This window comes from Symphalangus syndactylus, chromosome 3, assembly GCF_028878055.3.
Source record: "Symphalangus syndactylus isolate Jambi chromosome 3, NHGRI_mSymSyn1-v2.1_pri, whole genome shotgun sequence".
NCBI classification, from domain to species: domain Eukaryota; kingdom Metazoa; phylum Chordata; class Mammalia; order Primates; family Hylobatidae; genus Symphalangus; species Symphalangus syndactylus.
Genome location: NC_072425.2, coordinates 127,166,255 through 127,192,584, shown reverse-complemented (window position 1 = coordinate 127,192,584; position 26,330 = coordinate 127,166,255). Strand labels below are relative to the sequence as shown.

The 26,330-nt window shown below is 37.9% G+C and overlaps 1 protein-coding gene across 9 annotated transcripts in view; it reads left to right on the top strand.

Annotated features, from left to right (window-relative positions):
• Positions 1-26,330, top strand: part of RDX (radixin) — a 105,577-nt gene that overhangs the window by 13,943 nt on the left and 65,304 nt on the right. For all 9 annotated transcript variants that reach the window (XR_010120102.1, XR_010120101.1, XM_055273039.2 and 6 more), the window contains exons 2-7: positions 3,288-3,357; positions 10,568-10,651; positions 18,342-18,437; positions 18,989-19,263; positions 25,346-25,429; positions 25,622-25,768. Coding sequence is in view for 7 of the 9 variants with exons in the window: in XM_055273039.2 (XP_055129014.1) it covers positions 3,346-3,357; positions 10,568-10,651; positions 18,342-18,437; positions 18,989-19,263; positions 25,346-25,429; positions 25,622-25,768 (698 nt within the window). In the remaining 2 variants the exon portion in view is untranslated. The remainder of the gene's footprint in view (positions 1-3,287; positions 3,358-10,567; positions 10,652-18,341; positions 18,438-18,988; positions 19,264-25,345; positions 25,430-25,621; positions 25,769-26,330) is intronic.

Sequence of the window (26,330 nt, the reverse complement as noted above, 5' to 3'; positions counted from 1 at the left end):
TTTAAAGTGATATTCTATGGATTTTTTTTTTTTTAAATGTTTTATTTTTTACATTTTAGTCAGAGTCTTGCCCTGTTGCCCAGACTGGATTGTAGTGGTGTGATCATAACTCACTGCAGCCTCAAACTTCTGTGCTCAAGTGATCTTCCTGCCTTAGCCTCTTGAGTAGCTAGGACTACATGTGCACTCTACTATGCCTGGTTTATTTTTATTATTTGTAGAGACATGGTCCCTCTGTGTTGCCCAGGCTGGTCTTGAACTCCTGCCCTCAAGTGATCCTCCTGCCTTGGCCTCCCAAAGTGCTGGAATTACAGGTGTGAGCCACCATGCCTGGCTACTATGGATGGTTTTAATACCTGCCTTTGTACTTAGTGGTTTGTGAATATCTTCCTATGTCATTTAGTATTTTTCTATAATATTTTGTTGGGCTGCATTGTGATCTGGTGGATCCTTAGATATACCATGATTGACTTAGCTAAACTGTCAGTTTTACATATACTTTTATAAATTGTACTGTAGAGTCTTTGTAGTTGTATCATTATACATATTTGTTAATATTTTCTTCAGGTATATTTCCACAAATGAAATTAGTTAGCAGTTTTTTCATATCAAAAAAAAGGAAGACAGGCTGGTATGTTGTAGAACTCTGGATGCTAGGTGTCAAAAGGCTTGTAGTTTGGCCATTTATTGCCCACGTAACTTAGGACAAGCCATTTTGACTTAGGATAAAACCTTCAGTGATTGTATTACTGATTCAAAAAATTGCTTATGTAATCTAAACAACTATTATGATTCAAAAAATGGCCAAAGTTTTGATGCAGACACATGTCTTTTATATGTGTGAAGAATTTGAATAAAATTGTTCTGTGAAATGTGAGATGAAGCCATTTTTCTGAACCAGTAGGTTATAGATCAGTTTTTGTTTGTTTTTTGAGATGGGGTCTTGCTCTGTCACCCAGGCTGGAGTGCATTGGTGATCTCAGCTCACTTCAACCTGCACTTCCCAGGCTCAAGCATTCCTTCCATCACCATGCCTGGCTTGTTTTTTTTTGTTTGTTTGTTTGGTTTTTTTTTTTTTTTTTTTGATAGAAATGGGGTTTTGCCATGTTGCCTAGGCTGGTCTCAAACTCCTGGGCTCAAGTGATCCTCCCACTTCTCAAATTGCTGGAATTACACACGTGAGCTATCGCGCCTGGCCTGGAGGCTGTTGTAATCAAGACCTGAGATGAGAAGACCTGAACTAAGGCAGTAATAGTAGTTGAGATGAAAAGAGGGTATAGAATTTAAAAACTGGACTGAAATACGTTTAGGTTCATGAAGGTAGGTGAGTGTAGATGGGAATAAGCTAGGAAATGAGAAGAATTAAGAAATGAGGGGTTTATACCTCCAACAGAATTTCATTGCCTAATGGTTCATTCTTATAATCCCAGCACTTTGGGAGGCCAAGGCCTGCGGATCACTTGAGCTCAGGAGTTTGAGACCAGCCTGGCCAACATGACGAAACCCTTTCTCTACTAAAAATAGAAGTATTAGCTGGGTGTGGTGGTGGACGCTTGTAATTCCAGCTACGGAGGCAGAAGCAGGAGAATCGCTTGGACCCAGGAGGCAGAGGTTGCAGTGAGCTAAGATTGCACCACTGCGACCACTGCACTCCAGCCTGGGCGACAGAGCGAGACTCCATCTCAAAAAAAAAAAAAAAAAAAAAAAAATCTCAGGAGGAAATTTCCCCTGAAGAGGCTTATTGGTAATCAATTACTTGTGATTGAGTAGAATTTAGGGAAATGGCCCTACCTAAATTTTATTTTTATTACAACTTAGAGAATTTCTCTTTTATTAGTTATAGCATCTTTTCTTTTTTTTTTTTTTTTTTTTTAGAAACACAGTCTTGCTCTGTCGCCCAGGCTGGAGTGCAGTGGGATGATGTCGGCTCACTGCAACCTCTGCTTTCCGGGTTCAGCTGATTCTCCTGCCTCAGCCTCCTGAGTAGCTGGGATTACAGGCACCTGCCACCATGCCCGGCTAATTTTTGTATTTCTGGTATAGATGGGTTTTCACCATGTTGGCCAGGCTGGTCTCAAACTCCTGACCTCAAATGATCCTCCTGCCCCAGCCTCCCAAAGGGCTAGGATTACAGGCATGAGCCACCATGCCCAGCCTTAGTTATGGCATCTTAAACAGCAATCAATAACATTTTTTTGTTTGTTTTTGAGACAGGGTCTTGCTCTGTTGCCCAGGCTGGAGTGCAGTAGTATGATCACTGCTCACTGCAGCTTCAGTCACCTGGGCTTAAGCAGTCCTCTCACCTTGGCCTCCCAAAGAGCTGGGATTACAGGTCCTAAAGTGTTGGGATTACAGATGTGAGCCGCTGTGCTAGCTGAATGCAGGTTGTTAGTGTGCAGAGCTTTGCCTGTTTCATACACATTGGGTGAATAAGCTATTCATATTTTCCCCTATTCATATTTTCAAACTGAAAAGAAAAAAAAATAAGCCAGGCGTGGTGGTGCATGCCTGTAATCCTAGCACTTTGGGAGGCACAGTTGGGAGGATTGCTTGAGGCCAGGAGTTTGAGACAGCCTGAGCAACATAGGGCAACCTTGCCTCTACAAAAAAATAAAATAAAAAAACTAGCTTGGGCATGGTGGCACATGCTCGTGATCCTAGCTGCTTGGGAGCCCAAGGCAGGAGGATCACTTGAACCTGGGAGGTTTAGGCTGCAGTGAGTTGTGATGTTACCACTGTACTCCAGCCTGAATGTCAGAATGAGACCCTGTCTTTAAAAAAATAAAAAAAATAAAAATTAGTTTCTTCCATTTTTTTGTAGATTACGTTCATCAGAATTTCCTTTTGTTTTTGGCAGTACAGAAAAAAAACATTGAAAAAGTATTCTTAAGCTCTTCAGAATCTGAATCCATGTGTCCTCACTTTTATTGTTCCTTTCTCTAACATCTGGGAAACAGAGGTGAACCTGACTCAGAGAGCAAGCTTTTGGGCTCTAAGCAATGATGTTTCCTTGTTCTTTGTTGTCTGTAATTAAATTAAAACTTCTGGTAGATCAGTGTGTTTATACCATGTTATTTGAGATGTGTGGTATTTTTAATCTCAGATTTCAATCTTTTTAGGGAATGTGCAATGCTAGTAGAAGATAATGAAAATTAGAATGAAATCACTCCTTGTTACTTTAAATCCACCTTTTCAAATATTTTAATTTATGTCTTATACAAATTATAGTTAAAATAGAAACCTTATATAAAAAGATAATAGATAATGCTTTTTTCTTTTTTTAACAGAAAGTGACAACAGAATTCATTGAAGATTTTTAAAGAAGGTAACGAAAAGAGAAAGAAAATGCCGAAACCAGTAAGTGTATTTTATTACATTTGACAGTGTCTCAATAATAAGATATCATTAAATTCGTTTTGGAACAAGGCAAAGAATGTTGGTAGAGTTGTTGGAAGAAAAAGGCACTGATACTATTTGTTTTTAGATTAATGTGGCCAGAGCACAGTATTATGTGGTCATGAGTTCTAAGGTCAAACTGTCTTAGTTTTTACCTTGGTTCTGCCACCAATCTGGGTGACCTTTGTTAATTTAGCTCAATCTGTCCAATTTTTAATTTCCTTGCATATAAAATGGGAATGTAATTAGTTACCCAACGGAGTATGGTAAGAGTTAGAAGAATCTGATACATATTTAGTGCCCAGTAAATGGTAACATTGTTAAATGGGAGGAAATAATGAGAGGTCAGGAAGATCTGTGCATTTTAGTGTTCTCATAATTCTAGTTAAGATGCAAGTGTTACCCATACTGATATTATATAGTCTTAGATTTTTTTATTTAAGGGTACACGTGTGATTATTTTACTTAGTTTTATAGTTATTTGGTTCTTCTTGACTAAGGTTTATTCCTTTATTCTTAAGGTGTAAATGTTCTTTTCTTAATCTAATAAAATGAGTTTTTTTTTTTTCTTAAATGGTTCTTTTGGCCAATTATAATTTTAAAGAAAGTCATTAGTTATCATTTTTGGGATTTTCTAGCATGGATAACACTTTAGAATGACTTAAAGACTCAGCAGGTCACAAAGTATGCATTGTTAGAGGGAGAGAAGAATTAAAAAAAGGCATAAAGATCAAAATGAAAATTTCCTATTTGCAGATGACATGATTGTTTCTGTAGAAAATCCTCATAAATCTACAAAACAATTACTAGAACCAATAACTGAATTTAGCAAGATTGCCAGATACAAGATTGTGTTAAAAAAAATCAATGGCCTTTTTTATATAAAACTAGTTTGGTTATTAAGTTATCAAAAAACATGACATACTTAGTAATAAATGTACAAATGCTGTACAAGGTCTCTACACTGAAAACTAGCTATAAGAAATTAAAGATTTAAATACATAGAGAACTATAAAATATGTATAGAGATCTTTATAAGATGTCAGTTCTCCATAAAAGTGTTCGTAAATGAAATTCATTTCCAGTCAGTTGAATCCAGGTAGTCTTCTTTGATTAAAATTGATTAAAATCCAGGCAGTCTTCTTTGATTAAAATTAAAATCAAAATAGCTGATTCTAAAATATATTAATATATGGATATGCCAAAATGTGTACAGGGTAGCTAAAGCAATTTAAAAAAGAAAACTTACACTCCTGGATTTCAAGGTTTATTCCTAAGTCACTAAAATAAGACATTGAGGTATTGATGAAAGAATAAATAGATTAATAGGACTGGTGAAACGAAAATACACCAACACACATATACACATATGTATTCATTAGATTTTTGACAAGGGTGTCACACAATTTAATGGAGAACTATAATTATTTTCAACAAATGGTATTGGCACAAAGGGTTATCCATACAGAAAAACATGAACATTGACTGTTGTCTCACAGTTTACAAACATAAACTCAATGGATTATAGACCTACATGCAAAAAGCTCAAACTATAAAACATCTAGAAGAAAACATAGGAAAAAATTTTTGTGACCTTGGAGTAGGTGAAAATTTTTAATATAATACACAGAAAATTTGAACCATTAAGAAAAAGTTGGGGCCGGGCACGGTGGCTTATGCCTGTAATCCCAGCACTTTGAGAGGCCGAGGCGGGCGGATCACGAGGTCAGGAGATTGAGACCATCCTGGCTAACACGGTGAAACCCCGTCTCTACTAAAAATACAAAAAATTAGCCAGGCATGGTGGCAGACACCTGTAGTCCCAGCTACTCGGGAGGGTGAGACATGAGAATGGAGTGAACCCAGGAAGCAGAGCTAGAGTGAGCCGAAATTGTGCCACTGCACTCCAGCCTGGGAGACAGAGCAAGACTCCGTCTCAAAAAAAAAAAAAAAGTTGGACTTAATCAAAATTGCTCTTGAAAGACAGCAATAAGAATATGGAACGGCAAGACAATGGGAGAAAATAATTGCCATATAAAGTTCTTTTACAGTTCAATAATAACACAACTGGAATTTTTTTTTTTAGTGAACAAAATATTTGAGCAGGTATTTCACAAAAGAAGCTATGTTGAAGACTGATTGGCTGGGCATGGTAGATCATGCCTGTAATCCCAGCACTTTGGGAGGCTAAGGCGGGAGGATCACTTGAAGTCAGGAGTTCAAGACCAGCCTGGCCAACATGGTGAAACCCCATCTTACTGAAAGTACAAAAATTAGCCAGGCATTGTGGCACATTCCTGTAATCCCAGCTACTTGGGAGGCTGAGGCAGGAGAATCACTTGAATCCAGGAGGCGAAGGTTGCAGTGAGCCAAGATCGCACCACTGCACTTCAACCTGGGTGACACAGTGAGACTCGTCTCAAAAAAAGCAAAACAAAAAAATAACAAAAGAAGACTGGTAATAATCTAGTGTAGATACGGATGTGGAGCATCTGCGACTTTATTGTGTTTTTGTTAGGAATGTGAATGTTTACAGCTACTTTGGAAAACTCTTTGCCAGTATAATTTAGTGGAGAGTGTTTATTGTTCCTTAAAAAAATCAAAATTATATGCAGTTGGATATCAATTGTGTGTTGTTGATTTATTGAAGATTCTGGAAGTATAGAACTTGCCTTGTGGAGAAAACAACTCTTGAAGCTAGATAAGTTTCAGAATGTGGAAGTTTTTGGAGTTTAGAAAGATGAATATATAATATATTATGTGCATATGTCATTCTATCATGAAACTCCCATCAAGGACTATGGCATCACCTCTAAAACATTAGTATTTCTATAGTTTAATGAGTGAATAGTCACGTGAAGTGGAATAAATTAATTCACTACAAGAGATAGTCTTGTATCACTTCATGTCAGATTTTTCCTGAAAATTAACTCATCTTCAGGTTTCCGTGCTTTTAGGATGTTAAAATTATGGAATAGGAACTGTGGATCCATATTTACAATACCCACAAAGCCATAATGATCTAGGAGAAAATATCTAACAAATGAGTAAAGTGATTTATGTGGAGTAAATTATAAGCAAAGTGATTTATATGGAGCAAATTATAAGCACTTCTTTCAAAAGATTTTGAGTCATTAAAGGAGATCTAAGTCAATGTACAGTGAGAAAACCATAGTCATGTATAGAGTCTATATTAATAAAAATGTTAATTCTTACCCAAAGATACCAAAGAATTTCGTGTCGTTCCAATACTAAATCATAAATGGTGTATTTTGTAAAGTTCACAGTTTTATATGGAGCCAAGAGCAAAGATAATGATCCAAGACTAGTCAAAATAGTTCTGAAGAATAATGGAGATTTGCCCTACCAGATATTAAGACTTATTTAAAGAAATACTAATTAAGACAATATGATATTAAGAGTAGTTTAATTGACCATGGAACAAAATGAGATCCACCCTTATGCAGATACTTGATTTGTGACAGCACAGACTTTGGAGAATAAATGAACTAATAAATTATGTGGGGATTTAAAAAAAAAACCCTGTATTATTTTCATTCATATGGAGATTAAAAAAAGAAATTGGACCTCTAACATCATAAGCAAAAATCATTGAAAATTATGAAAATCAAAATAGGAAATATATGAATATCCTTATGACTCCATAGTGTGGAAGGATTTCTTAAGGACAGCAAAAAATTGGCTGGGTGCAGTGGCTGATGCCTGTAATCTCAACACTTTGGGAGGCTGAGGCAGGTGGCTCACTTGAGGTCAGGAGTTCGAGACCAGCCTGGCCAACATTGTGAAACCCCGTTTATACTAAAAATACAAAAAATAGTCAGGCATGGTGGTACATACCTGTAATCCCAGCTACTTGGGAGGCTGTGGCAAGAGAATCACTTGAACCTGGAAGGCGGAGGTTGCAGTGAGCTGAGATCGCGTCACTGCACACTAGCCTGGGCGACAGAGTGAGATGCTTTCTCAAAAAAAAAAAAAAAAAAAAGGATGGTAAAAAATTGGTATCTGTGTGTAAAATATTTATAAATTCAACATTAAAATTAAGAATGTCAATTTATCATAAAGGACACTATGGAGAAAGTAAAATGACGAGCCACAATATGGGAGGTTCTCTTGTAAGAAATAACTGACAAAGGATCAGTATCAAGAATATATAAAGACTTCCCACGTTAAAGTAAGAAAAAACAACCCAGTAGAAAAATAAGCCATATGTGTGAACATTCGCAGATGAGAATGAGTGGTCAGTTAAACATATTGTATTAGTTTTCCATTGGTCTATGACCAATTACCACAAATTTAGTGTTATAAAACAGCACCCATGTATTATCCCACAGTTTTATAGGTTAGAAATCTGGGATGCTGTGACTGAGTTCCCTGCTGCAAAGTCTTATAAGGCTGAAATCAAGGTGTAACTTATTCTGCAGGTAGCCAGATAAATTGATTAGCTTAGGCCCTCCTAGATAATCTTCCTGTTCTAAAGTCAGCTGATTAGTAATCTTAAGTACTTCGGCAAAATCTCTTTAATCATGTAATGCAACGTAATCATGAGCATGACACCAGGGGCCATCTTAGAATTCTGTATGCACATGCCATGTATAGAAATGTGGACGTCATCAGCATCGAGGATCCCACTTTAATACCATATTGAGATACCATTTTCTGCTAACTGAATTGTCGGATATTAATAAATCTGATAATGCCCACTGTTCCTGGAAATATAGAACAGCAAGAATTCTTATACAATGCTGACGGGAGTATACGTTGACACAGTTACACTGTACAATTCAGCATTATGTGATAAAAGTAGAAGGTGTGCTCACACTTCATTACTCAAGAATTCTGAGTATATTTTGGAGAAATTCTGACACTCGGAGACATGTACAAGAATGTTCATAGCAGTATTGTTCTTAATAGCCAAAAAATTGGAGACAGTGTTCATTGACAGGAAAATGGGTGAGTAAATTTTTGTCTGGCCACATGCAGAATGTTGCATAGCAGTGAAAATTCTAATTACAAAAACATCAATGAATCTTAGAAACACACTGTGAAAAATTAAACTACTATAGTGCAATTTTAAAGAATTTATTGAAGTAGAATATACATACCAAACAGAATATATGAGAAGTGTGTAGTACAGTAGTCCCAGCCACTCAAGAGGCTGAGGCGGTAGGATCGCTTGAGCCCGGGAGGTTGAGGCTGCAGTGAGCTGGGATTGTGCCACTGTGCTCCAACCTAGGCAACAGGGAAAAAAAAGTATGTAGTTGATGAATTTTCGTAAAGTGAATATACCCGTGTAAGCATTGCCCATATCAAGAAGGAAAACTTGATCAACAAATATCGTGCAGTTATAATACAGCTAAAAATCAAGAAAAATGAAGCTATTTTACATACAGATACGTATTTTTATGTTAGAACCATTTTTTTTTAAAAGCAAGAGAATAACAAAATTTAGGTTAGTGATTACCTGTTGGTATTTACAAAGCACAAATACAGTGGTATATGCAACATTATTTACCATTTGTTGTTATTCAGTTGGATGGTAGATTTATGGGTTTCGTTTTATTATTCTTCATTGTTTACATATGACAGATGTTTTGTATATATCATTTCTTGATAAGATACAGTTTTAGAAAAGAAAAAAATAGGATTGTTTTAAAGAAGGATGAATCTAAGATTTGATTACAGAAGTTATTCCAGGTGAAAGCTATAACGTGCTGAGGTTGTGATTGTTAGACATATGGGGAAATAAGTCTGATTTAGAGTTTTTATAGTGTGAGTTAAAGTTAGAAAGATAAAATGGCACAAGCTGTGTCCTCAGTAAACCAACAGGCTGATGGAAAAAGATACATAAAAACAAATGCAGTAATACATATTAATATAAAATTTTAAATACAGTTGTTACAGAAACAATGTTAGTAGAAATCGCTACAGGTTTATACTGGTTAAGGGAAAAGTAAAGATTGTTAGAGAATAGATACAGAAACAGCAAATGAAGGGTGGGAAAATTAAAGGAGAAATAAGTTAATAAAAGATAAAATAATTTAAAAAGCTAAAAAGATATATTTGGATCACGTGAAGAATTCTAGGTGAAGATGCTATTCTGTGGTAAAATTATTTTGGTAAGGCATGTTAAGTTTTTGAGATATTAGAAAGGTATTTACACAATAAAATTATTATTTAAAATAGAGTTTGGAGCTAGGCATGGCGGCACACGCCTGTGCTCCTAGCTGCTTGGTAGATTGAGGTGGGAGTATAGACTTGCGTCCAGGAGATCAAGGTTGCAACGTGCCGTGATTGCACCCATGAATGGCCACTGCCCTCCAGCCTGAGCACAGCATAGTGAGATCCTGTCTCTAAAAACAACAAAAAATAGAATCTAGCAAATAAAGCACTGTAGATAAATGCTTTCCTAAAGTGAAGAATGTATTTAAAGTATGAATAAAATGAAATCTGATTTTCATGTTGAAAGAAATATGGGATAATGAATCACATTCAAAGAATTTGGAGTTAGACCTCAATTTAAATACCTACTTTGCCTTTTTTGTTTTGTTTTGTTTTTGGAGGCAGGGTCTTGCTCTGTTGTGCAGGCTGAAGTTCAGTAGTACAATCATAGCTCACGGCAGCCCTCAAACTCCTAGGCTCAAGTGATCCTCCCACCTCAGCTTCCTGGAAATAATAGGCACATGCCACCACACCCAACTAATTTTTAAATTTTTCATAGTCTTACTGTGTTCCCCAGGCTGGTCTCAAACTCCTGGCTTCAAGAGATCCTCCCACCTTGGCCTTCCAAAGTGCTGGGACTAAAGGTGTGAGGCACCATGTCCAGCTCTTGCTCTGCCTTTTAATATCCATGTGTCCTTAGGTGAATAATGGAAACTCTTTGCGTTTCTGTAGAAATAAAGGTAGTATCTCCTAGTATTATAGCAAGGGCTAAATGAGAGTATGGAAAGCCCATAGCTTAGTGCCCAGTATATGTTAAATATTCAATAGATGTTCCTAAATGAGAACTTTATAAGCTCTTTGTTTTTCAAATAGATTTAAGATTTCTTGTGATTAAAATAAAACTTTATTACTTTAATAAAGAAAATCATAAAAGTTTTCTCATGCCTAATAACTTCTCTTCTACTTATTATTCCTTTTATTTTTATTACAGATCAATGTAAGAGTAACCACAATGGATGCTGAGCTGGAATTTGCCATTCAGCCCAATACAACTGGCAAACAACTTTTTGACCAGGTATTATTAAACTGCATGAAATATGCAACTTTTGACACCATAGTGTGAATGTTGTTGCATACCTCTTTCTCTGTTTTTCTGTACTTTTGCTGATAATCCAACAGTGTACCACTTGGAATTTTTCATAGTAGCTATTCAGATATCCCTACTACAGCAGTAGGGATATTCTTTATTCTTTCACATTCCTACATTTGTGGGAGAGGACTTCTTGAAAATAATTTTCAGCAGGCATTTATTTAACATCTATGAGAATCATTGTGATGGTGACTAAAAGGGATTCAAGGATAATCCACAAAGTTGTTGAGTGAAATGAGTAGGAATCCTGGGCAGAAGGAACAGCAGGAGCAAAAGGCATAGGGAATTACAGGTTGAAAGCATCCCTTATCCAAAATGCTTGGGACCAGAAGATTTTGGATGTTTTCAGATTTTGGAATATTTGCATATGTATAATGAGATATCTTGGGGATGGGACCCAAGTCTAAACACAAAATTCATTTATGTTTTGTGTACAACTTATACACATAGGCTGAAGGTAATTTTATAAAATACTTTAAATAATTTTGTGCATGAAATAAAATTTATACTGAGTTTTGACTGTGACCCATCATGTTAGGTTAGGTGTGGAACTTTCCACTTGTAGAGTCATGTTTGTACTGAAGAGGTTTCAGATTTTGCAGCATTTCGGATTTTGGATTTTTGGATTAGGGATGCTCAACCTGTATAGGCTATACAGAGATCACTAACAACAATTTGGTGTCATAGGTTCATAATGTATGAGGCAAAGGTTGGGATATGGAGGTCAGGTATCCGGTATGTTAAGGAACTGGGACTACTGATCTTATCTTTCTTCTCAGTCTTGAGTGCGCATTAGTCACCTGTGGAGCTTTAAAAAAAGGGAGAGGAGACAGTGCTTGGAAACCCCTTCCAGAGATGCTGATTTAATTGTCTGGGCCTACTCTAAATCATCAGTATTTTAAAATTTAAGCTTCCCAGATAATGTTGTATTGCAATGTAAGCAAGTTTTGCTGAGAAAACGAGGTAAGAGATTGGCCCCAGGGATTAAGTAAGAACATGAAGAAACTGTTGCCAAGAGAGAGGAAGGTGTTATATATCATGCATGGCATGAAACTTAGAGGAGGATAACTTTTACATAAACTTTACATACACCTTTTCTTAGGAGCAGGAGAGCAATAGCCTGTAGTCAGAATAACTTGATCTTAAAGAATGAAAGAGTTTCTAGCATTTCAGCAGTAAGTAACACTAGATACCTTGGTTTTGTTAGTTGTTATTCTGTCAAATACAGATTCGAATCTGATGAAATAAAAATTCTAAATTCTGTAAAGTTGTTTATTCTCCTGACAAATAATATACTTAATCTCCTGATTTGGTAATTCATAAATTTAAAAGTCCTGATAAGGTCGTTTTGGATGATGCAAAGCTTTTTGTGTGGATGTGCAAAATTTTAAAGCAAAATCATAAAGAGCTAAGTTCACCATACCTTGTGAACCAATCTCCAGTTTTTTCTTTTTTCCAAATCACTTTTGTTCTGATATAATATCCACTTCTGTTGATTCTTCTGTGCCTCCTGTTTGTCAATATATAGTCTATCTTATTTGAAAAAAATGTGAATAGAGTTAGCATTTATTGTACTTCATAGCAAATTGAAATGTTATTTATAGTAAGTGAAATGTTTGTGGCAGCCAAAAACTAATCAGCAAGTTATCCTTTTTGGTATTGGATACTAAGAAATAAAACTTGTTTTTTATTAAGTAGAATTACTTTCACTTGGATATAGGAAAATGAAACCTCATTTATTATAGGGCAGTGATGTATAGTGGTTTAGAAGTGTGGGCACTGGAGTCACACTGCCTGCAGTAGTTGTAGTTGTAGCTGTTTGACTTTGGACAAATTAATCTCTTTGCCTTATTTTTCTCGTTTGTACAATTAGGATGATGGTAACATTACTTCTTCAGAGGTTTATTGTGAGAGTTAAATGAAAATCTATGTAAAGTGCGTAGAACAGTATTTGATAGTTTTGTGTGTATCTCTTTCTATTTATGTAGATAAATACAGTGTCCTGTGCCGCATAATGACATTTCGATCAATGACGGGCCACTTATGCAACAGTGGTCCCGTAAGAGTGTAATACCATATTTTTAGTATACCTTTTCTATGTTTAGATACGTTTAAATACACAAATACTTAACAGTTGTGTTAGAGTTGCCTATAGTATTCAATATAGTAACATGCTGTACAGGTTTGTAGCCTAGGAGCAACAGGCTACCATTTAGTCTAGGTGCGTAGTAGGCTATACCATTTAGGTTTGTTTAAGTATACTCTATGATGTTCATACGATGATGCAATTGTCTAACGATATGTTTCTCAGAATGTAACCCCTTTGTTAAGCAACCCTGACTACACGCACACACACACACACACACACACACACGCACGCACACCCAATTCATATTGTAAATGGTCCAGATTATTACTTATTTCTTTATTAAAAAAATTTTTTTGTTTAGATAGGCTCTCACTCCTGTCGCCCCAGGCTGGAATGCAGTGGTGTGATCTTGGCTCACTGCAACCTCTGCCTCCCAGGCTGAAGCGATCCCCCCACCTCAGCCTCTTGAGTAGCTGGGACTACAAGTGTGCTCCACCATGCCCGGCTAATTTTTTTTTTGTATTTTTGGTAGAGATGGGATTTCGTCATGTTTCCCAGGCTGGTCTTGAACTTCTGAGCTCAAGTGATCCGCCTGCCTCGGCCTCCCACAGTGCCTGGAGTACAGGCGTGAGCCACCGTCCAGCCTGGTCTAGATTATTGAGTATTGTTATCTGTTATGGACTCTTCTCAGCAGTTCTTTAGTCCCTGTTCTATGTCCTGACTGCTTTCCTTGAACTCAAATGCAATGATGAACTTACCTTGAACTCAAATGCACGGATCAAAAAATGCAGACTTTACTTTTGTATGTAGTGTGTGTGGGATAAGCTGGCAGGTTCAGGTCAAGCCAAGGGTAAACTGGGTCCTCTGAAATGAGAGCACATAGCTACATGAGTCCATGTGTAGTAAAGCCCCACGTCTAATTATGATGTTAGATCGAGGCCAGCTGCTCTGTGTTTGGTGCGATCTCTGAGTGCTTGAAGTCCTTTGGTTTGCTTCTTGCTGACTTTTTTCTTGACTAGCCTCCTCCTTTAGCTGCTTCTTGTGGGATTAGTGTACAGAGTGTTCATACCCCCAAAGAGTGTGCAAGAACATCTGTTAGGGTGAAAGAAGTATTAAAATATATTTTTAGGCTAGACTTGGTGGCCCACGCCTGTAATCCCAGCACTTTGGGAGGCCAAGGCGGGAGGATTACTTGAGGTCAGGAGTTCAAGAGTGTAATACCGTATTTTTGCTGTACCTTTTTGTGTCCAATATTGCAAAACTCTGTCTCTACTAGAAATACAAACATTAGCTGGGTGTGGTGGTGCACACTTGTAATCCCAGCTACTCAGGAGGCTGAGGTGGGAGAACTGCTGAAACCCAGAAGGTGGAGGTTGCGGTCTGCACTTCAGTTTGGGCAAAAAAATAAATAAATAAATTAAAAATATATATATATGTATGTATAATATGTATTTTAAAAAATTTTTAAAAATATATGCTTTATAGTGTATTAGCATGATAGTATGTAACTTGTAAATAAATATACATATGTTATAGTTGTGTGCCCAAGCAGATTCACTTCTAAAAGTATGTGATCAAAAGTTTATGGGAGCTCAAAGGACAGCCTCACTAAAATATATTAATTAAAAAAAAGCATTCTAGGAGCACCTTCTGAAGAAGTAGAGAACCACTGGGGGGATAGGGCCTTTTAGGGAATTTCACAGCTGAGCTTTCTTGTTCCTCGTATTTGTGTAATAGTCTAAAGTTAGTTAAGCTATTATCCCTTGTGCCCACTGTGGAGCATCTCCCTTTTACTTAGCATTGTGAATCTCACAGAGTGTGGAGGCAGAAGCTGAGTCCAGCTGCTTTGTTATACTTCTCTCTGCTGCTTTTGACCTGTACATTACTACTCCTGCCATTCCAAGCTTGAATGTTTTCCATGGCACTGCTGGGGCAACCTATCTTTTACCAAAGTCAGATTATTTGGAATCTCCTTTTGTCCACATTGAATTTTTCATTGTTTGACATTGATCAGCTTTTACATTATCAGTATGAGACTTTATATTCCACATCTTCTAGAAATGTCTCACTTTTTACTTTTTTTTTTTTCGAGGCAGAGTCTTACTTTGTCACCCAGGCTGGAGTACAGTGGCGCGATCTCAGCTCAATGCAATGCAGCCTCCACCTCCCAGGTTCAGGCGTTCTCTACGTCAGCCTCCTGAGTAGCTGGGATTACAGGCGCTTGCCACCACGCCTGGCTAATTTTTGTGTTTTTAGTAGAGATGGAGTGTCACCATGTTGGCCAGGCTGGTTTTGAACTCTTGACCTTGTGATCCACCTACCTCAGCCTCCCAAAGTGCTGAGATTACAGGCATGAGCCACCATGCCTGGCCCACTTTTTGCTTTTTTGATGGTAACATTTTCTGAATGCTTTTTTCTTATTTTTAATTTTTTTTTTTTTTTTTAGACAGGGTCTTGCTCTGTCACTGAGGCTGGAGTGCAGTGGCATAATCACAGCTCACTGCAGCCTTGACCTCCTGAACTCAAGTGATCCTACCACCTCAGCCTCCTGATTAGCTAAAACTACAGATTTGCCTGACTACTCAGCTAATTTTTTTTTTTTTTTTTTTTTAAAGAGACAAGGTCTCCTTACGTTGCCCAGGCTGTTCTGAAACTCCTGAGCTCCTCCTGCCTTGGCCTCCTAAAGTGTTGGGATCACAGATGTGAGCCACTGTGCCCAGCCAGTGTTTTTTTTCTTTTTTTCTGTCATTTCAGTGAAAATTTTCAAGAGTGGGAAAGTAAATGGAAGGGTTTAGTTTGCTGTCTTGAAACCAAAAGCCTGGAATGTTTTCAGATTATTGTGTGTGTGTGTGTGCGTGTGTGTGTGTGTGTGTGTGTTTTGAGATGGAGTCTTGATCTGGCACCCAGGCTGGAGTGCAATGGCGCAAACTCGGCTCACTGCAGCCTCCACCTCCTGGGCTCAAGCGATTCTCCTGTCTCAGCCTCCTGAGTAACTGGGATTATGGGTGTGCACCACCATACCTGGCTAATTTTTGTATTTTTAGTAGAGATGGGGTTTCACCATGTTTACCAGGCTGGTCTTGAACTCTTAGCCTCAAGTGATCTAGCCGCCTTGGCCTCCCAAAGTGCTGGTATAGGTGTGAGCCACCCTGCCCCACCAAATGTTTTAAGATTATTTTTTAAAAAACAGGCTGGGCATGATGGCTCATGCCTATAATCCCAACACTTTGGGAGGCTGAGGTGGGCAGATCGCTTGAGCTCAGGAGATCAAGACCAGCCTGGGCAACATAGTGAGACCCTATCTCTACTGAAAGTATAAAAAATTAGCTAGGTTTGGTGGTGCATGCCTGTGGTCCCAGCTACTCGGGAGGCTGACGTGGGAGGATCACTTGAGCCCGGGGTGGGGGTGGAGGTTGCAGTGAACTGAGATTGCACCACTGCACTCCAGCCTGGGTGACAGAGTGAGACCCTGTCTCAAAACAAACAAACAAACCAACAAACCAAGGGCCAAGCACAGTGGCTTGCATCTATAATCCCAGCATTTTGAGAGGCTGAAGTGGGAGGATCACTTGAGGCCAGGAGTTTAAGATTAGTCTTAGACATAGCAAGACCCCTGCCTCTACAGAAAACAAAACAAAACAAAACAAAACAAAAAAAACATTAACTAGGTGTGGTGGAATGCGCCTGTGGTCCCAGCCATTCAGGAGGCTGAGGCAGGAGGATTGCTTCAGCCCAGGAGGTCAAGGCTCCAGTGAGCCGTGAATCACACCACTGTACTCCATTATGGGTACAGAGTGAGACCCTGTCTTTAAAAAAAAATAAGCAAAAAAATCCCACAAAAAACCAAGAATGTTTATTATTTAAGAACTGATATTGAATCTTTCTGTAAAGCTTTTAAAATGTTGATGAACTTTTACCTCCCCTGGATCATTTTCCTCATTTTATTTTAAATATAGATTTTTTTAAAAAACATACGCTTTTGTTAGGTGTGGGTAAGTCCTGGGTGTGTATCCTAACTCCACCACTTTATTTACTCTTACTTTCTTTTCTTTTTTTTTTTTGAGATGGAGTCTTGCTCTGTCGTCCAGGCTGGAGTGCAGTGGCACGATCTCGGCTCACTGCAAGCTCCGCCTCCCGGGTTCACGCCATTCTCCTGCCTCTGCCTCCCAAGTGACTGGGACTACAGGTGCATGCCACCATGCCCGGCTAATTTTTTTTTTTGTTTGTATTTTTAGTAGCAATGAAGTTTCACTGTGTTAGTCAGGATGGTCTTGATCTCCTGACCTTGTGATCCGTCCGCCTCGGCCTCCCAAAGTGCTGGGATTACAGACATGAGCCACCACGACTGGCCTACTTAGTCTTACTTTTGACTGTCTACCACAGGCTAATCATCCTGTGAGATGCTATGGATTTTAAGACACATAAATCAATAATCTCTGTCCATAAGCAGTCAAGGAGGTTAAATAGACACACTGCTATAACACAATTATGATAGAATAAATTTTCTAATAGCAGGATAGATAAAGTCCTATGGGAATATCAGGGAACAAGTGATTAATTTTATCTAGATGGTAGGAGAGCTTTATTCACAGAAGGCACGTTAGTTGAGCTGGTCCTTAAAGAATAAATTGTTCAATAAGTCATAAAAATACAGAAGACCCATTCTAGGCAGAGGAAAAAACATCAGCAAAAATGTAGAAGGGTGGAATTTATGGTATGTTCTAAGAATGGTTTCTTGCTCAGTGAAGGTAGAACATGGAATATATCAGACACTTTTCTTATCACCAAAATGATACCATTTGCCCTAAATATACCAATAGGGTACTTGTGGGGGTAAATAGAAATTGGAACGTATGATTATGAAAACTATATATATATATATATATATATATATATATATATTTTTTTTTTTTTGAGACTCTTGTTATTGTTGAGGTCATGATAGATAAGGAAAAGGAGGTATGAAAAAGTGGATCAATTAAGAGGATTGAAGTGACACTACAAAATTGAGGATTAGAGGCCAGGTGCAGTGGCTTACACCTATAATCCCAAGACTTTGGGAGGCCAAGGCAGGCAGATCACCTGAGGTCAGGAGTTCGAGACCAACCTGGCCAACATGGTGAAACCCCATCTCTACTAAAAATACAAAAAATTAGTTAGGCGTGGTGGTGCATGCCTGTAATCACAGCTACTTTGGAGGCTGAGGGGGGAGAATCACTTGAATGGAGACGGAAGTTGCAGTGAGCCGAGATTGTGCCATTGCACTCCAGCCTGGGTGACAAGAACAAAAAAAAAAAAACAAAAACTTCTTCTCAAAAAAAAAAGAAAAATTGAGTATAGAAAACTTGAATTTGAGTTTTCAAAAATGTTCCTTTAGTATCTTAAATTTAGGAAAAGCCTTTTCTATGGCAAAGGAATATACGTATACTTATGTAGTTTTGTTCTCCTTCGGAAGTGTATCATCTAGACACAATGTGTATGTTGGACTGAAATTGTTTTTTTGTTGTTGTTGTTGTTGTGTTTTAGGTGGTGAAAACAGTCGGTTTGCGTGAGGTCTGGTTTTTTGGGCTGCAGTATGTAGACAGCAAAGGTTATTCTACGTGGCTTAAACTAAATAAAAAGGTAAAATATGTACGATAACATTAAACTAATAATTATGTTAAGTTGAAGTTATCATGAATTTGTGCTGGAAAAGCTAAGTCTGACTGATTCCAGGCTTCCTTTTGTAGTTATCTGTTAATCATTATGAGGTACCATGTTTTTTTTAATTCAGTCAGGCACCATCAGCTTACCATCTCAAAAAAAAAAAAGAAAAAAATGCTTACTTTTCCTATTTGAAAACTTAGCCTATAACAAATATTAAAGCAGGTATTACAAATGGCATACTGAGTACTTCAATTTTGATGTAAATATCTGTAGGATAAGCTTCTCAATAATATGGAAAAAAGTTTTCAATTTGGTTATTAGAATCTGAGTTATAGGTCACATTCACGAGCATAGAATCTTTTATCACATATATTTGTTTACAGATTTAGAATATTACACACTAAAATCTTCATAGATTTAGAATCTATTTCACTTTTCATTTTCTTCCAAAAAGAATTTGATGTGACTAGGTCTAATTATTGTAAACTTAAGATTTTTGTTGATTATACTTGAAATTACTTTTCCAGGTGACACAGCAGGATGTTAAAAAAGAGAATCCTTTACAGTTCAAGTTTAGAGCTAAATTCTTTCCTGAAGATGTTTCTGAGGAATTAATTCAAGAAATAACCCAGAGACTTTTCTTCTTGCAAGTTAAAGAAGCCATCTTAAATGATGAGATATATTGCCCTCCAGAAACTGCAGTTCTTTTGGCTTCCTATGCTGTCCAAGCCAAGTATGGAGATTATAATAAAGAGATTCATAAGCCAGGCTACCTGGCTAATGATAGACTGCTACCCCAGCGGTAAGTGAAACATGCGTTTGCATTATATTGTCTGAAAATTATATTCTAGAAGTCTATAAATAAAATGTTTTTCAGGTTTTTTTTTTTTTGTTTTGGAGACAGGGTTTGGACCTGTCACCCATGCTGGAGTGCAGTGGCGTGATCTCAGCCCACTGCAACCTCTGCCTCCTGGGTTCAAGCCATCCTTCCACCTCAGCCTCCTGAGTAGCTGGGTCTATAGGCACATGCCATTATACCTGCTAATTTTTTTTTTAATGTGTTTTTCATTGAGATGGGGTTTCATCATGTTGCCCAGGCTGGTCTCAAACTGCTGAGCTCAAGTGATCTGCCCGCCTCAGCCTCCCAAAGTGCTGGGATTACAGGCATGAGCCACCGCACTTGGCCTTTTTTTTTTTTCTTCAGATTTTTAAGTTGCCAGCTGGATCATGGGGTATACTTATAAAAATCATTACCTAGCACCTCCATAGATTTATATGCTCTATAATTACCTAAGGTTGATCTATCTCTTCTTTCCTTATAAGTAATAAATGGAGGCAGTGATAATCTGGACTTGAGGAAAGGATGTGACTGTTGCTGCTTGGTACAAATTCTAACACAGGCAGGTGCTTAATAAGTAAGTGAGAGTAAGTGGCAGGCTGTGTTTTCTTCATAGAATTCCCTGACGTCCCCCCCCCCCACCGCCCCCGCCGAGATAGAGCCTCACTCTGTCACCCAGGCTGGAGTGCAGCAGTGCAGTCTCAGCTCGCTGAGATTGGAGTCTGCCCCTCAGGTTCAAGTGATTCTCCTGCCTCAGCCTCCCGAGTAGCTGGGATTACAGGCATCCACCACCATGCCTAGCTAATTTTTGTATTTTTAGTAGAGACAGGGTATCACTGTGTTGGCCAGGCTGGTCTCGAACTCCTGACCTCAAGTGGTCCTCCCTCCTTGGTCTCCGAAAGTGCTGGGATTACAGGCGTGAGCCACTGCTCCTGGCTGAATTTTCTGACTTTCTGAAAAGGCTTATTAAACTAGGTTTTCAGACTCCTAGGCTGGTGCATTGTTCTTATCTACAGTGTACTGCTGCTTCTATAATGGCTACTTTAAAATAATATGGCATAGGAAAAAATTACCAGAAGACCTACATTTTGAGTACTGATTCCACCCTTTGCTATATATGTGACCTTAGGTACGTGACCTAAAATCTCTGAGCTCAGTATCTAAATCTGCAAAGTGGGGATAATAATCCTGCTCTGGCTACCTTCTAGCTTATGATTATAATTAATGAACTGTATGATTTACAGTTTTAATTGTCAGGTGTGATACAAGTGTTATTTGGCAGTATTATTGATGGAATCTAGAAAATGAAACGTCAAATATTACTTTTTAATTTTTTTTTTTCTTTGAGACAGAGTCTTGCTCTGTCGCCCAGGCTGGAGTGCAGTGGCACGATCTCAGCTCACTGCTATCTCTGCCTCCCGGATTCAAGCGATTCTCCTGCCTCAGTCTCCTGAGCAGCTGGGATTACAGGCACGCACAACCACACCCGGCTAATTTTTGCATTTTTAGTGGAGATGGGGTTTCACCATGTTGGTCAGGCTGGTCTCAAACTCCTGATCTCAAACGATCCACCTGCCTCGGCCTCCCAAAGTGCTGGGATTATATGTGTGAGTCACCATGCTTGGCCAAAATTTAATTATTAAATGTTACAGTGTTCCGCCCTTTAATTTTGTAGCAATAGTGGTCACCTTGGAAAAGGATAGAATTATGTAAGTTGTTCACCAAGACAGTCAGGAATATGAGATATTTGATAGTCTGTTTATATTCTTTTGGTTTTGAATGTTATTCTAACCTAACATTCTTCATCTTAGACTACTGAATTGAGTAATCAGACTGTTATGGTGGAATTTCATTTCATATAAGCATTACCTTTTGTTTTATAATCAGAATTACTTAAAAATTTTTTTTAAATGTTAAATAGGAATGCTTTATCTAAACAAGTACAGCATTGATCTTTCATTGTTAAGCCAGATTGCTGTTTGATTGAGCAGCAGATGAAGTAATTGGCTTACATTTCATAACTCATGTAATTAAAAAAATTCTTAAACACTACAATAACACACAAGCACAGTTTATTTTAAATACATGTGTGCTCTAATCTACTCTGTTTAAAAAGAAGGAAGGTGGCTAAATGCTTTAGATAGGGTTGCTTGTGGTTGCTAGTGCAAATGCCCATTTCAAGATTTATTCCTTAATTTCGTAGGTCATTTGTTCCTTCAGAGTTGATATTCCATGGAGGACTAATTCAAGCCATCTAAACTTAAATGAGACTTAGTCATAAAGTTAGAATACCATTTTTTTTTTATTTTCTGTTTAGAACAGAGAGGATATTTTCACAGTGATTGGCTTATTCCAGTATGGTATATAGGACGCTATTTCTCAGTATCTAAGTACAATCTGGGGAGGAAATGAGTAATTAGGTTATTTGGTGATAACAAATCAAATAAAATAATTTAGTGATTCTGATACATTCTGATTTCTTGTATTGAAAAACCCAAATCAGCAATCTGTTCTTACTGTAGAAAAGTTTAGCTCTTGTGGTATAGATAATTAGCTCCACCAGATAGTATTGCTTCCCTTTGAAAAGAGCTGGATATACATAAACTTTTACTTACCAGGTTTCTGACTTGGGTGGCTGGGTATTTGGTAATACTTTTTATCAAAATGAGTGGAAGAAAAAATACATTTGAGGGGGAAGATGAATTCAGTTTTGAACCTATTGAGTTTGAAATATGTGCAGTATAACCAAGAGAGATATCTAGTATTTATTTGCATATGTGGGTACAGACCTTTTAGAACAGTCTTGGACTATAGATACAGTTTTGGGAGTAATCAGTGAATAGATGGTAATTAAACCATGAGAATGAAAGAGATCAACCTACCAAGTACATACAAAATGAGAAAAAGACCTAGGACAGATCTTGTTGAACCTCAGCTTTTGTCTTTGGGTTCTGCATTCACAGAGCCAACCAACCACAGTTTGAAAATATTTGAAAAAAAATAAAATAACACAGCAATGAAAAGGTACAAAATCTTAAAAATACAGGATAACAATACATAGCATTTGTAGTGTATTAGTGTATTATTATCCTACATAGTAGTAATAATATGGTGTATTAGTATTATTAGCCTAGAGATGATTGAAAGTATACAAGAGGATGTGCATAGGTTATATGCAAATATTGCACCATTTTATATCAGGGACTTGAGCATCCACAGTTTTTGGTATCCACGGGGAGTCTTGGAACCAATCCTTTATGGATATGGAGGGACAACTGTACTGAGACAAAATGGCCAGAGATTCAAGAATAATTCTATACTAGAAGATGGCTGGGCATGGTGGCACATGCTTGTAATCCCAGCTACTCAGGAATCTGAGACATGAGAATCACTGGAACCCGGGAGGCAGAGGTTGCAGTGAGCCAAGATGGCGCCACTGCACTCCAGCCTGGGCGACAGAGTGAGACTCCGTCTCAGAAAACAAGAATAATACCAGAAGAGTGTTATATCATGGAAGCCAAGGTAAAAGAATACTTTAATGGAGAGAATGGTCAGCACTGCCAAATAGTATCAAGAGGTCAAATATGAGGAGAACTAATGTATCTGTTGGAATAAGGAGATTGGTAGTGACCTTAGAAGAGCAGTTTCCGGCTGGGCGTGGTGGCTCACACCTGTAATTTCAGCACTTTGGGAGGCCGAGGTGGGCGGATCACCTGAGGCTGGGAGTTCGAGACCAGCCTAACCAAAATGGAGAAACCCCGTCTCTACTAAAAATACAAAATTAGCTGGGCATGGTGGTGCATGCCTGTAATCCTAGCTACTTGGGAGGCTGAGGCAGGAGAATCGCTTGAACCCGAGAGGTGGAGTTTGCAGTGAGCCGAGATCATGCCATTGCACTCCAGCCTAGGCAACAAGAGTGTAACTCTGTCTTAAGAAAAAAAAAAAAAAAGAAGAGGAGCAGTTTCCATAGAGTATTGGGTGTTTGAGCCAGATTATGGTAGACTGGGGGCAGTGGATGTCACGTATGGAAATTGAGGTTAGTGTATAATGGACAGCCCATAAAGGAAAGTTGTCTCTGAAAAAGAAGAAAAACTAGGGGTTGGGAAAAATTGATTAATTCATTTATTCACTCTACAAATTTTTGAGGCCCTCTTTAGTACTGGCATTGGGCATATAATTATGGTAAGCAATCGACTGCACTGGGTGATGTCTCCAAGGCTGATTGCATGCCTGTCTGTGAGCCCAGAGGCCAGACAGCAAGAAAGACAAGAAACTATGGAAACCTAAGCTCTCTAAGAAGGAAAATAAAACTCTTCTCCCCAAAAGCAAGAGCTTGGAAAAGATGCGTATAGAAAGGAGCAGAGTATATAATAAGAACATAACAGTATGTCTGAGACCCCTTTAAGGAATCTACTCTAAGTAGTAGGTAACTTATCCAGGGGGAGATTTTATCATTCCTTTATACTGCCAAGAAATCCTTGGGTTTCATGCAAGATTTTTTATATAGTAAAACAGTAATATTTTAACATCACTGCTTCTGCTCTCAGTAAAGTAGGATCTGGTAAATAAAGGTGAATAATTATCATATGAGCCAAAGAGAATAGAAATCATAAACTGTAGTGTGCATAGTAGGTAACTTATCATGTTGACTTTGCTGATTTGGTGTTAAAATAGTAGCAGTAGAATATAATGTTTGTATTTGGCTGGGCGTAGTGGTTCATGTCTGTAATCCCAGCACTTGAGGAGGCCGAGGCAGGTGGATCACTTGAGGTCAGGAGTTCCAGACCAACCTGGCCAACATGGCGAAACCCCGTCTCTACTAAAAATACCAAAAAAACACAAAAAAGAAAAATTAGCCAGGCATTATGGCGGACACCTGTAATCCCAGCTACGCGGGAGGCCGAGAGCATCGTGGCACACACCTATAATCCCAGCTACTTGGGAGGTTGAGACAGGAGAATCACTTGAACCCAGGAAGCAGAGGTTGCAGTGAGCCAAGATTGTGCCACTGCACTCCAGCCTGGGCAACAGAGCGAGACGCCATCTAAAAAAAAAAAAAATGTATTTGCTCACACTTGAATTAAGAACACTGGAAGGATACAAAAACAAGTTATTTGGGGAGTATTGGACTGGAGTATGACTTTTCACTCTACTTTTTTTTTTTTTTTTTGAGACGGAGTCTTGCTCTGTCGCCCAGGCTGGAGTGCAGTGGCGCAATCTCGGCTCACTGCAAGCCCCGCCTCCCGGGTTCACGCCATTCTCCTGCCTCAGCCTCTCCGAGTAGCTGGGACTACAGGCGCCCGCCACCATGCCCGGCTAATTTTTTTTTTGTATTTTTAGTAGAAACGGGGTTTCATCGTGGTCTCGATCTCCTGACCTCGTGATCCGCCTGCCTCGGCCTCCCAAAGTGCTGGGATTACAAGCGTGAGCCACCGCGCCCAGCCTTCACTCTACTTTTTAATTGAAAGTATTGCTTACATAAAACAACAAAATTAGTAGCAAAAAAGTAAATACATAAAGGAAGAATTAGGGCCCAAGAATTCTGGTTTTCAGTCAGGTCTTTTTCTATTAACAATGAGCCACTTTTTAATCTAATATTTTATTCCTTTGAACTATTTGGGTTCCTATAAGCTATCTTGATAATCACTTTATGGAGCAAGTATTATTTCAAGGAATGTAAGGATCCTAGACACTTTTAACTTTGAGATAATTACTGATTATTGTGATGCAATTGTAAAAAATAAGAGAGATCCCTGGTATCCTTCTCCCAGCATTCCCTGATGGTAACATCTTGTGTAACTACAGTACAATATTACAGACAAGATACTGACATTGGTACAGTGTAGCCACCTTATTCAGATTGCATCAGTTTTACCTGCACTCATTTCTGTGTGTATGGAATTTAGTTCTATGCAGTTTCATCATGTGTATTAATTTGTCTGACAACTACCACAGTCAAGTTACTGAAAGGATTCTCTACTTTTAAAGTGTATGCTTTTGAATCATCAAGGCATTATAATTTTTTTTTTTTTTTTTTGGTCCTCAGTGTATTGGAACAACACAAACTAACAAAAGAACAGTGGGAAGAAAGAATACAGAACTGGCATGAAGAACATAGAGGAATGTTAAGGTATTTGGGTAGCTATTTTCTGTGTTTTCTTTTTTCCTTCAAAGTAGTTTCATGTCGTAACATTTACTATTACATTATTTCCAAAAGGTTATTTGACTTATGTAAAGTACTAATTTTTAATTTCAGGTATTTTGCAACTTTAGTTTGATATGCTCCTACTTAAATATATTACATTTAGTTTTATTTCAACAGGGAGGATTCTATGATGGAATACCTGAAGATTGCACAAGATCTAGAAATGTATGGAGTCAACTATTTTGAAATAAAAAATAAAAAAGGAACTGAATTGTGGCTAGGTGTTGATGCTTTGGGTCTGAATATTTATGAGCATGATGACAAGTAAGTAAATTAGTTGCATAGTGAACTAGTCATTGTTCAGTGGTCCAAATGACTTTAATCTTATGTCCTGTTTTTCAGAGTAGTTTCTTGTCTTGATTACCCTTACTATTTTCAAACTAAAAGATTAGTTAATGACACATAGACTTGTAGATATTTTACCTCCATTTTCTTATCACCTTGCAGTTTCAGAGTTTTACTTTTCAGTGTATTTATCAAATGAGATGATTGACTTTTGTTTGAATTGTGCTGCTTTAGCTCTTGTGAGTTATGTCTAGTAACTTAATTAAAATTAAAATTATTTCTCGATAGGTGAGAAATAATTCTTTAAAATGCTATTATGCTTGACAAATAGATTGAAATTGAACATACATAAGAAATCAGGAGCAATGAGAGAATGGATTTAATAAATATGTCTATTATATCTTAGAGGATTTTTTTGAACATTTATATATAGGAATTGTTTTGAATATGTTTGGACATTAATACAATAGAATATCCCTGTATTACACATACTGAACACTGTAATTATATCTTGAAATTGACCAAATCTTTTTTATTATAC